Genomic DNA, 13,081 nt, shown 5'->3' on the forward strand with positions numbered 1-13,081 from the left:
GGGAAAGTCGCCTTGCCATTGATGTTACCTGGGAGTGGCGGCACATCCCCTCCGGTTAGCCAGATGTCAAAAGTCGCAACTAATTTTAAACACACAATAAGTTGGGGTAGTTTCTGCGGGCCTGGATGAATCAAATATCAGAAGTAAGTTTATAAAGGGTGCTAATGCTTTAGAAAAAGTGGTCCAACAGTTCAGTAATATGTGTATAACACAGTGGTTTATTTGTGCAGTTGGAATCTTTCTGTATGCTGTCTTCTGAAATTGCCTGATGATGAACTTTTAACGTGTTTTTCAGAGGAATATGATGCATATATCATTGTGGCATTCGTAAATGCAACTTTGGTTCTTTCCATTGGAGAAACTGTAGAAGAAGTGACAGATTCTGGATTCCTGGGCACTACGCCAACACTTTCCTGCTCAGCATTGGGTGAGGATGCTCTAGTGCAGGTGTGCAATCAGTGGTTTATCCTTTTATCTGTTCACTTAATATTTATGGCCATGTTATTCATTCCACTTCTTTTTCTTCCTCTTAATTTATCTTCACTTGTATCATACTGTAACCGGACTGAAGCTGGCAGTGCTTACCAACTGTGGAGTTGTGATGAGCAGGAAAATGTGTGTGCCCAGACTACATCTATGCAAAATGTATGAAGCAACAGATTTGGAATGTGTTGAAATAGCACTTTCATGGCAGGAATAGTCACTTTTTCTACATCCTTACTGAAAGAATACTTTAGAGTTAAGTGAGACAGTAGTTCTGTGAATAAAATGCTGCTTAACACTGTGTTCTAGAACATGACAATATCTCGTAAAAGTTATTAATATAAGGGAAATATAGATTGCTATTTACCATAGAGATGACACATTAAGTTTCAGACAGGCACAGTTTAGACACTTACTCAAAGCTTTCAGCCACAGCCTTCGTCAGCAAAAGGTACAGAAAAACAAAAAAAAAAAAAAAAAACACACACACACACACACACACACACACACACACACACAATCCACTCATAGAAGCAAGCACACCTTACACACATGATAGGCAACCTCCTGCAGCTCTGAACAATTCTAGTCAGAGATGCCGGAGTTGGCAGTCTTCTGTGCATGAGGTGAGAGTGAATGGTGTTTTTCTTTCTTTTTCTGACAAAGGCTTTGGCTGATGGCTGATGTGTAAGTGTCCTAATTGTGCATTTCTGCAACTTGTCATCTTCGTATAAAGTGGAAATCCACCTTATCCTTACATTGACAAAAATTTGTATACCTTTGATTTGTCTGCTTTCCGTTATTGGTACTTCACAGTTGACCTTTTTATCCATCAATCAGTGGTGCCAATACACTGTAAAATGTGGAAATATCAAACTGAATATGCTACTTGAAGTTGTAGCCAGTCACTGTGTTCAATTAACAAAAAAGGTAATTGTATATCTTGGGTGTCTTCAGAGACCAAGTTATTGTGATCTTTTAACGTTTTCCCAGAACGTACTGTTTTGTGCTGATTCATACAATGTTGGTGCAAAGACATTGCAGTAGTAACTCTTCCCTAAATTTTGGGATTAAGCACAATAGGAAGATGCATAAATGAAAATAGCCTTCTTGCTCTATCAGAACTTAAAGGCATTTGTGTTCCAATTAATGCTTTCTTCTTTTTGGTGCTACAGTATTTGTTGTTTGATGTTATCTAGATGAATCCAATAGAGGTTGTATATGTTCCAGGTTTACCCAAATGGAATCAGACATATCAGAGCAGATAAACGTGTCAATGAATGGTCAGCTCCAGGAAAGAAGACAATTGTAAAATGTGCTGTCAATCAGCGGCAGGTTGTAATTGCACTGACAGGAGGTGAACTTATATATTTCGAGATGGATCCCGTGAGTACTTTCATAATAACTAATTTTGTTAGAGTAATTTTATTTTAGATTGTATTGATGTGTTTCTTGTGCTGCAGAGTTTGGGAAGAGGAAGCTCACCTATAGCTACTAGAGAAAATGATAGATTTTGTGAAAAATTACATTGCTTGCCCGGGAATAGTGAATAGTGCCTTTAGGGCTTACAGATACTGGGTTTACATGAAGTCCGGGAACGCTTCCAATTATTTATTGCACAAGAACCAAACATTGTACAGATATCATACATATGTCATTTTCAAGAGAAACCCTGCAAGTTTTTTTCCATGTATACAGCCACAGCATAGTTTAGCAAGTTGCCGATAGTGCTAGTTGCAAACATGGTGAGTTCAGGTGCGGCGCAAGCTTTGTGTGTTGGAGTTCAACAAATAGTGTGCTGCAGCTGTTCAACGGATGTTTAGAACAAAGTACGGTAAGAAGCCACCAACAAGGAAGTCCATTTACCACTGGCACAACAAATCCGTTAGGGACGGGTTGCTTGTGCCCGGCAAAGAGAAGCAATGTCCCGATGTTAGTGAAGTGAACGTGGAGTGCGTATGAGGGACATTCATAAGGAGTCCAAAGACTTGGACATGTTGCAGCAATAACTGGTGGCCTCAAATGCAATCAAACTGTCCATCTTTCAGCAGGATGGGACTTCAGCCCATTTTCATCGTGAAGTTTGTGGGTACCTGAACACAGAGCTGATGCTTTGATGGATTGGCCGTGCTATGGAAGGGGACAGCTGTTTCATGAAATGGCCTCCCCGGTCACCATATCTCACTCAGTGTGACTGTTTTCTGTGGGGACATATTAAAGATCTGATGTATGTACCACCTCGACCACGTGATGTAGCAGAGCTCCAGGAAAGAATACGGGAAGTGACTGCCACAATCGATGATGCCATGCTGGGACAGGTATGGCAGGAATTTGATTACCGTATTGATGTCTGTTGTCACTCATGGTTCGCATATCGAATGCTTGTACAAAAAAACTTTGAGTTTCTCTTTGAAATGCAATATGTTTGACATCTGTACAATGTTAAGTTCTTGTACAATCAAGTGTTCCCAGACTTTATGTGCACCCTGCATTTAAATTGCATTTCAGCAAATATTAACTGCAGCCCTGTTAGTTGCAGAAAAAAGTAACAGTATTTAAAGAGTGAGAGAGTCTTGCAGAGTAAAGGTGGATGTCAGAAAAATGTAGTTCAGCACTCTACAATACTTGCTTATGCTTTTGTAATGATGTGATGTGTAGTGATTAAGTATATTGCTATCAGCATTCCACTTACGAAATTTCACCAGTTTACACCTTCAGTTCTCCCTGTAATTGACTAGGTAATCATTGCAAGTGTATGAGAAAGTGTAAAGAGACTTGATTGTAGGCAGTCTATTGCACACAGCAACACCATCAGCATCATGGTTGTTGATGGTCACAAGATTGTGCAGAAATAAATACCCACTTGTCGCCTCCATATGAAATCAGTTTCAGTTGGAGTGAACTCAAGTGTGTACAGGTTCAGTTCACTAATTTGTTTGCTGTAGTTTTGCACAAACATGATGGCAGTGTAAATTTTACTATTAATGTAAGGCTACTGGAGTGTGCTCCAGTAGCTTATTTATTTCTTAAGCTGAGAGCTATTGTAATGATGCAGTCCAAAGAAGGGGGAGGGGGACAGCATGTGTACAGTATTTCCATATTCAGTGTTGTGCTCTTATCTGCTGTCGACAACTACCATCAACTTGCTGAAAAATTGTGCAGTAGAAAAATGGCTCCTGGGAGAAATGTTTTGTAACTGTTAGAAAGCTGCCAAGAAAGCTTTTTAAAGCATGTCATGACTAGTGATTGCAGTGAAGTAATAAGGCAAACATCATGTGAAGGTTTCTTTATAAAAAATGAACTTTCGCAAATGACTGTAGAAGGGTTAAGTTTGTCTATAAGTGTATGATAACCAAAATAAAAAAAGTAGTTCAGCTACTTTTTTACTTGAAGTGTGTTCTTTTTGCATTTAACATTGTTTATGTTGTGGTTTTATCTGCTGTTCTAGACGGGACAGTTGAACGAATTCACTGAAAGGAAAGAAATGCCATCTGAAGCAGTTTGTATGGCACTTGCAAATGTTCCCCCAGGTGAACAAAGATCACGATTTTTAGCTGTTGGTCTTGCTGATAACACTGTCAGGATAATTTCTCTGGACCCATCAGTAAGTTATAATTTGAATTTTAAGCACTTAGACTAGTCTAAGATAGCTTCTAATGCACATTTAGGAGTTATTGTGGATAGTTGTTGTTATTGTGATGATTTTGTCCGTGTTTCATCTGACTGCTGCTGCTGCAAAAAGTTATACTGATTGTAACTGTTTAAGATTGACCTTTATTCTCCGCAGAAATTTTTCTGTCATAAGAATGTATATATTTTCAGGACTGCCTGTCACCTTTGAGCATGCAAGCACTACCTGCAGCAGCAGAATCCTTGTGTATTGTTGAAATGGGAGCTGGAGAGGGTCAGGAAGGAGAATCTGGTCCAGGTGCTGCAAGCCACTTGTATCTCAACATAGGCTTGCAGAATGGGGTGTTATTAAGAACAGTTTTGGACCCAGTGACTGGTGATCTCTCGGACACACGTACTCGATACCTTGGATCGAGGCCAGTGAAATTATTTCGCATCAGAATGCAGGATAGTGAAGCTGTAAGTGGTTTTCAGTGAATGGTTGTCAAGTATGTGTCATTAGAATGAATCATGCCTTATCCTCCTCAAGTTATTGAACTGTGCTGTTACACACTTTGTGAAATATCCTTACAAAAACTCTTTGCATAAAGTGATTTTTTAAATGTGTGTTCGAATGTATAATTGTATAATTGGTGATTTTTCTTCGTTTCAGGTGTTAGCTATGTCCAGTAGGTCTTGGCTTAGTTACTATTACCAGAACAGGTTCCACTTGACACCACTTTCATATGAGTCTCTTGAATATGCATCTGGTTTTTCTTCTGAGCAATGCCCAGAGGGTATTGTTGCAATTTCAACCAATACACTGAGAATTCTGGCCCTTGAAAAACTGGGAGCTGTGTTTAACCAGGTAACACCCTAATCTGCATTTGGATGCCAAAACTTTAAGCTCAGTTCAAATGTTAAACTACAGTATTGGTTCACAACAGTTAAAAATTTACTTCCCTTGCAGGTTTCGTTTCCAGTAGACTACACACCTCGTAAATTTGTAATTCATCAAGAGTCAGCTCATCTGATTATTACGGAAACGGAGCATAATGCTTATACTGAGGAAACTAAAAAACAGCGACGTATTCAGATGGCAGAAGAGATGAAGGAAGCAGCTGGAGAAGAAGAGCAAGAACTTGCTCGCGAAATGGCAGAAGCGTTCTTGAATGAAGATTTACCTGAAAATATATTCAGTGCACCTAAGGCAGGCCCTGGAATGTGGGCATCTGTTATAAGGCTTCTTGATCCAGTGGAGGGAAAAACAGAACAGCTCATAAAGCTTGATCAAAATGAAGCTGCCATGTGGTATGTCAGAAGTTCAGAAACATTTGTATGTTTTGTTTATAGTTTGGTGTGTTTGAATTTAGTTGTGGATACCGTGTGTGTGTTGGGGGTGGGGTGGGGGGGGGGCTTGAGCTCAGATATGAAGGAGTCCATCTTTTAGGATAATTTATGATGATAAAATACAACAGTCTGTTATTGTTGATGATAGTCCTGCAGTACTGACATGTTTTGATGCAAATATTTAAAAATTTTGATTTTGTTAAATATTAACACAAGCTGTGTGTGTTTTTACTAGCATAACCCTGGTGAAGTTTGCTAATCAACCAGATAACCAGCAGTTTGTAGTTGTTGGTGTTGCCAAAGATTACCAGCTGAATCCAAGACAAGTTGCTGGAGGTTTTCTGTATACTTACAAGTAAGTAAAATTGGAAATACATATATAGAATTTTTTAAGATGAGTGACTATGATGATTAAGCTGTGTCCGGGACTCTGAAGCCATTGATTATAATTACAGCACTGAAGTCATTCTATTTATTTTTCCATAAGATCCAGATTTGTAATATCTATGTGCACTCAAGTGACCATGGCTGTAGGGGCCTGTTCTAAAGATGCAGTAAAAATGCACAAAATTACATCCTAAATAAAATATTCCTACAGTTTCTATCAGAATTAAGAATATAGGACTAGACACATTATATCATGTCGTGCTATATAGTAAATGTGAAAAAGATACTGCAGTGTTAATCAGTGGGTGGCAGATGGGAGCTTGCATGTGATGGCACTTGTTGCTCAGCTTTTCAAGATAGTTGTGAGGAGGTCATTTTATTTCTTCATGCTTGATAACTTGTGTTTCTGAAACTTTCATAGTGCTTATGATTAGATTGTGTTGTAACTTCCATATTTAATTTTTCAGCTACAATTATGTTTATAATAATAGTACCACAGAATGTCTGTGTAGTATCACTACCTTTGTCAGAAATGTTCCAATGCAGGTCTTTTAGAAAAAATATAAAATTGAACTTTCCAAGTAATGATCCTATCTCCTATTGTAGTAATCCCCTTGGCTGTCTATACACAGTTGCTAAGGTTTCTGACATAAGTGAATAGGGAAATTTTAAACTGCAGTGCTTGTAAGCTCTTTTATCACAGCCCATTGGGATATGTGCAATGCCTTGAAGCTTTCCTTTGTCACCTTTTCATTCGTGGAAACAAGAAAAAATCACTAGGTGAGAGGTTTGGCAGGTACAGCACACGTGGGAGACAATAACAGCTTGTCTGGCCAAGTACTCAGTAACCCCGATAAAGCAGTGTTATGGAGTCTTTAAGCAAGAACCAGCCCTGAGAGTGCTACAAATCAGGGTGGCAACATTGATTTGCTTCTCTCAGATGTTCACTGTTTGATCTGGAGGAACATAGTCTTGGTGAACTAATTCTTTACTGTCACAGAATGCGATAAACATTCTTTGTTCTCAAGGGCTGTTGTTGTACTTTTTCGAGGCTGGTGATCCAGGACTCTGCTGTTCAGCACTTTGACTGTGTGAGGGTCATGCTGGTAGCACTAACATTGATCCCCAGCAATAATCTTTGACAGAAATGTAAAACTAAACAGTGAAGTATCCAGGATGGGATGATATTATTAAATGGATAGATCACTACTCACTGTATAGTGGAAATGAAGTTGCAGACAGGCACATCAAAAATATCACTAAATAAGTATGTTTTTATCCAAAAATCTACTGAATTAGATAAAAACACACACATGTAAATGAAACTCTCGCCCAGATGACCACTCTCTAAAGGTAGGTGTAAGGGTGTGTGTGTGTGTGTGTGTGTGTGTGTGTGTGTGTGTGTGTGTGTGTGTGTGTTGTAATTCAGAAGGCTTTATGGCCAGAAACTTACTTCAGAAGCCTTTTTGTTGTACTTGTCTGCAATTCATTACTTCCACTACACAGTGAGTAGCAATCCATCTTCATATTATTGTCACATCTTGAAAACTATTACTCACATCTTCGTGCCTACATGAAATGAAGTATATTTAAAATTCAGTCTAACTTACCATATGATGATAATGATATGGATGAACAGTATTCCTTAGTTGTACATTGGGAAAGAGAAATGAAACGAAATAAATTCACAAACCCAAGATTTAATGGGAGTAAGATGTTCTTTAAAGTGTACTACACATAGCTCGCAGATCAGACAACAGCAAAAATTGCTTAATTCAGAGTCAGTGGAAGTACCAGTGTCGCTGTTTGTAGTGACACATATCAAATCTTCGGTGCACTGTTGTGACACACCTTAATTATTCCTCATTTCCTGTATCACTCCTTTGATGTGATCCACTATCTTTTGCCGGTCATCTGGGGCTCTTTTTCAACTGTTCTTTCCAAAGGTGTTCCATTTTGGTCAGCTTAACATTTTCTGTAGCAGAATTATGTTTAACTTGAGCCTTAAACAGTTCTATTGCATTGAAGTGGCAATAATAGGGACGTAATTTGAGCATTTTGTGAGCTGGCATTTTTTCACTATTTTGTCCACAATGTAAACTAGATACTTTTGCTTGTGTTGTGACAAAAGTTCTAATAACTCTGCCACTGTCGGGTTCTGTATTTTACACTTCCCTGGACAGTAAATAATGTCCTTTTTATCATGGCCTTCATAGGTGCCTATCTTGTCTAACAGAGTGATGTGGCACATTATCCATAAAAATTATAGTGTGTTTTGTTAATTTTTGAAGCAGTTATTGTGGTTCATTTCTTCATGGTAGACAAAGGACTTGTTTGAACTGAATAACAGCAGACAATTAGGAATAAAAGCATTGAACTTCCGGCATGTGCTACAATTATTCTTTTCCTTTTCCAGTCAAAGCTACCATACTGCTGATGGTATCATCTCTCCAGCCTGTGAGCTGCATTCACCCAATACCCTCCAGCCTGTGAGCTGCATTCACCCATGTTTCATCAAGCCAAATGATATTGTCAAAATTTGTTCCTCCTAACTCCCTAAGAAAGTGGCAGCACCAGGCGTCAGTATCTTGTATTCCATTAATAACTAGCAGACAGAAATGAATTAACAGGAGAATCCTGACTTTCTCATGACTCATAACAAGGATGCTTTAGTACCCTGAAACAGGACTTGCACTCCTTCCTTCAATAATGTGTGTAGATGATGACAAATTGCATCTTCCTGAAGAGGTGTTTTGGGAGCCTCTACTCAAGGCGCTTCTTTTACTCCAATTTATGACAGTCCTGATTCTTCTTTTGTGAATTTCTCCTTGCAGTTTCTTATCCCTGATTGTTTGTTGAATTGTAGAGCAGCTACAGTGAACACCACCACTCTATCCAAAGGAAGTAGGGGCCCATGCAACTGACTGCATATGATCACACCCTGTCTGACACTTTCGAAAGTTTCCTCGGAGTGTGCAGACTGTCTGCCCCTCTTTCAACTGCTTTCATCCATATCGATAGGCAAGTGAAGCTAAGTTACCAAAATCTCACGCAATGGGTCGCTGAGGGTGGACTGGCACAATGCTTTAGACAGGACAGTGTAGCACAAGTGGCAACATACTGTGTGCCAACATTGCCGAGCTCCCATTGGTTTATTGGTGGTGGGAGCTGTGCACTGCAGTACCTGCCAATTGACAGCTATCACACTGTAAAGTTGGAGTATTAGTGCTGTCAGATACTTATATAGCTAAAAACTAATACTTGACTGATTTACCTTTGCTGATCAAAGTGGACATTCAGAGGTTCATATAATGATAATGCACACTCCCTAGAGTTAAATATGTACAGATGGTCATTGTCTTTATTGTTTTTCCTGTTAGATGTGAATGCACTTGAATATTTATGTAAGATGGATTATATTTGCTCTTTTGCAATTATGCCCTTTTTAGATTAAATGCGGACTGTACAAACATGGAGTTGGTACACAAGACCCCTGTTGATGAAGTACCTACAGCTATCACTCCATTCCAAGGACGTGTACTTGTTGGGGTTGGGCGCATGCTGCGTCTGTATGACATGGGCAAAAAAAAACTACTTCGGAAGTGTGAGAACAAGGTTTGAACATTTGATTAACTATAATCCCTTTTAATGAAATGATGCTTCGCACATGTTAGACTTTTGATACACTGTGATATATTCAACTTTCTGATCTGTCGTTATCAGATTGATTTTTCCTCGTTAACATTACATATCTAATTCATTCTTCTTCCACAGCATATACCTAACTTAATAGTTAACATTCAGGCCATGGGTCAGAGGATATTTGTATCTGATGTCCAAGAGAGCGTATTCATGGTGCGTTACAAAAGACGTGAAAACCAGTTAATAATTTTTGCTGATGACACCCACCCACGGTGGATAACTACAGCAACTATTTTGGACTATGATACTGTAGCCACTGCGGACAAATTTGGCAATATTGCTGTGGTAAGATCAGTACATTCAACCTACTTTTAACATACCAGTCTTGTGTTTTATATTATACAAATGATTTCAGCATGCTGCAGTGATTTGTGTGTGTGGTGTGTGTGTGTGTGTGTGTGTGTGTGTGTGTGTGTGTGTGTGTGTGTGTTACTTCAGAAAATTCAGTTTGTCACAGTAAAATCATTTTATGGAAACGGATCGTCGGAAAGGGCAGTCGCTCCACTAACGGTGACATGATGCCATAAATTAAACCTGATACAATGGTGCAAAAGCCTTACTGAACCTTCAGCTTTTTCAGGCTCGGGTGACTAATGCAGTAACTCTTCAAAGTAATAAGGAATTGAGTTCGCATGGGTAGCAATAAATATCTAGTCAGGCGACTTGCCTGACATAGTGATAATAAATTATAGACACAAATCTTCCTTGTGTGTTAGTCTGTTAGTGGTGACTGTATTGAAATCCCTGCCATATTGAGATAAGCCCTTACAGACAGACAAAAAATGTGGTGGGGACTTAAAATTGCATGTGTTTAAAGATGATCTGTCAGCAGATTAGTTCATAGTGTGGACACTGGTGGTGCTTTAGACAAAATTACAAGAGACTGGATAAAAAAGTATTAATCTGTCAGATGATTAAGCACCCTTAAGATTCCTCTTGTGAATATTATTGTAAATTCTAGTTGTTAAGCTAAGCTTTGTGATGTTACTGAAGTGTAAAATGGAAGTAGTTTTCTTCATTTCTTTGGGAGTAATGCTTTAATCATGGCTGTGACTTGCCACAGTTTTGACATGGTACAGTAAATTATTAAATTTTATACGCTGTTACCAGACACTGAGTGACTTGAACGATATACAGGTTGTGACAGAATTCCCTTTAAAGACTTTGAGGACATGCTCTTTACATCAAAACAAGAAAAATCTCTAGTGAACATGTGCTCTAGAATGTGCACTTGAAGCTATGGACACTTGCTAATCTTAGCTATTATGAAATGTGTGGCTTCCATTGAAAAAGTGCTTGTAGCTCTTAATAAAATTAGGCATTTTAGAGCCCATGTTTGTTGGATATTTTGTCTTATTTTGGGGTAGGGAACCTATGCTTTAAATCTATATAGAACTTAATAAATATTCTATTTCAGTGTTGTAAATTTTTCATAAAGTAGCTGAGGTCAGTTTCCAGTTACTTTCCATTCCTGTAGTTCTGTCTTTATAGAAAATTTAGTTCATCTGTATTAAAAGTGCATTTAATATACATGGTGTATTATTTTGATACAAAAGAAAGAAAAGTGTACTCACATTGCTAAGAAACTGTTTACTACTATAGTACCTAAGATATAGCTTCAGTCATCTCTTTTAATGGGCCTGCTGTAGGAAGGCTTAGGATGCTAGATTATTTTTCATTAAACCTTCACATATTTTCCAGCAGAACACTAGCACTCTTGCAGTTAACTTGTTGCACCACCAGAATACACTTGAAAGTTCACAAAAGTCTTACGCCAGTATAGCATGGCTAGTTAATCCTTAGGAGTGTAGTATTCTGTTTGATGTATGTGGTTGTAGTACTTAGTCTTTTGTGTGAAAAGTTCGTGTTGTTTCTTCATTATTGTATACATATTCTTTTTTAGATAAGACTATCTGGTAATATCTCGGATGATGTAGACGAAGATCCAACAGGAAACAAAGCACTTTGGGACAGGGGCTTGCTAAATGGGGCTTCTCAAAAGGCTGGAGTGGTTGCTAACTTTCATGTGGGAGAGATCTGCATGTCCCTTCAGGTGAGGAGTAAATTGGTTATTTGCTAGGATATATGCTTTCTTTGGGAAATTAAAATATAAATATTTTCAGCTGGTGATCTTAATCATTCTTTGTTCTTGATTTCTTTCTTTAGAAAGCAACATTGATCCCAGGTGGAAGTGAATCCTTGGTGTATACTACACTATCAGGAACAGTAGGTGTTCTTGTACCATTCACTTCCCATGAAGACCAAGACTTCTTTCAGCATCTTGAAATGCATATGAGGTCAGAAAACCCACCTCTGTGTGGAAGGGATCATTTGTCCTTCAGATCATACTATTACCCAGTAAAGGTATGACAACTTCAAATGCTACATATCATGTTTGTCAAAAAGAAGTAAGCTTAACATTCATCTAACCTTCTGCAATTTTTTTTCCAGAATGTGTTGGATGGGGACCTGTGTGAGCAGTTCAATTCCATAGACATAGCAAAACAGAAAAGTATTGCAGAAGATCTCGACCGGACACCGAGTGAAGTTTCAAAGAAACTTGAGGATATTCGCACACGTTATGCGTTTTAAGCACATTTCCATTATATTACTACCATTGAGTACAAATTATTTTATTTATGACTTTTATTTCTTTATAATGCTATATTTTGTAAATAAAGTTTAGTAAATGTGATTGCTAATCAATTTTTCGTGTTTTAATATATGCCTAATGTTGTTCAGTGGCACACAGGCTTCCCTGTGTTGCTTGTAGAGGCATGCCTCATGACTAGGGACCTGAAAATTTAATACCTATATTTGGCAGAATTTACATCAACATTTTGTTTTGTTTGTAAGTAAATGCAAATTTAAAAGGTCGTCACACTGTGCCGGAACAAAAAGTGTCAGTGCTTAGAAACTTCTTTTTCTAAAATGGCCTCCTCCTTTGTGGCAGTAATTACACGGTCAGTTAATCGTGGTGTCTATTAAGAATCAGCAGCATTTTTCTGCCAGTGAGCTTAGGGCCCCTCTGACTCAAGGTGTTCCTCGACATTATTTTTCTCTACCTGACAAACTCGATTATTAGATATCTGCAGAATATAAAGTGTGATCTTTCGTGGCCATTCATAGATGTGCTATACTTAACAGTGCTACGGGTATAGTAACAAGACACTCAGCATAGTAAAACCAAACAAAATGTGGACAGAATGTGGTAGTTGCTCATCAAATGATTTGCATTTTATTAGTAGAATTGGATTTCATCTAGCGAAGCAGCTTTGAAACTTATAAGTGAATTTTAATGAGTTTTTAGTTGATGTTAATTGAAATATTGATCTTATACTTTGAAGTACTTGCAAGTGCGTTAAAATGCTTTTTAAGGAAAGTGTGGAATGATTTGGGCAGTGCTCCGCTTACCAGCCTTGGTAGGATTAGTTCATGGAAGCTGTTCCGCATGTTGTCACTGCAAATAAGAAGCGGTTTTACATTTCAGTAAATGTTAATAATGTTGATCACAATTTCTAAACAGAAAACCAGACGTGTAAATTGGATT

At 38.2% G+C, this 13,081-nt stretch overlaps 1 protein-coding gene across 2 annotated transcripts in view; it reads left to right on the forward strand.

The window, feature by feature from the left end:
- LOC126473546 (splicing factor 3B subunit 3) overlaps positions 1 to 12,226 on the forward strand; it is a 57,595-nt gene extending 45,369 nt beyond the window's left edge. For both annotated transcript variants that reach the window (XM_050100673.1, XM_050100672.1), the window contains exons 9-20: positions 296 to 447; positions 1,714 to 1,869; positions 3,932 to 4,087; positions 4,306 to 4,572; positions 4,766 to 4,960; positions 5,063 to 5,403; positions 5,678 to 5,797; positions 9,279 to 9,444; positions 9,604 to 9,816; positions 11,435 to 11,584; positions 11,698 to 11,895; positions 11,983 to 12,226. In XM_050100673.1, the coding sequence (XP_049956630.1) occupies positions 296 to 447; positions 1,714 to 1,869; positions 3,932 to 4,087; positions 4,306 to 4,572; positions 4,766 to 4,960; positions 5,063 to 5,403; positions 5,678 to 5,797; positions 9,279 to 9,444; positions 9,604 to 9,816; positions 11,435 to 11,584; positions 11,698 to 11,895; positions 11,983 to 12,123 (2,255 nt within the window). In that variant the 3' untranslated portion in view covers positions 12,124 to 12,226. The remainder of the gene's footprint in view (positions 1 to 295; positions 448 to 1,713; positions 1,870 to 3,931; positions 4,088 to 4,305; positions 4,573 to 4,765; positions 4,961 to 5,062; positions 5,404 to 5,677; positions 5,798 to 9,278; positions 9,445 to 9,603; positions 9,817 to 11,434; positions 11,585 to 11,697; positions 11,896 to 11,982) is intronic.
- Positions 12,227 to 13,081: the final 855 nt, after the last annotated feature.

The sequence above is a fragment of the Schistocerca serialis genome, chromosome 4 (genome assembly GCF_023864345.2).
Source record: "Schistocerca serialis cubense isolate TAMUIC-IGC-003099 chromosome 4, iqSchSeri2.2, whole genome shotgun sequence".
NCBI classification, from domain to species: domain Eukaryota; kingdom Metazoa; phylum Arthropoda; class Insecta; order Orthoptera; family Acrididae; genus Schistocerca; species Schistocerca serialis.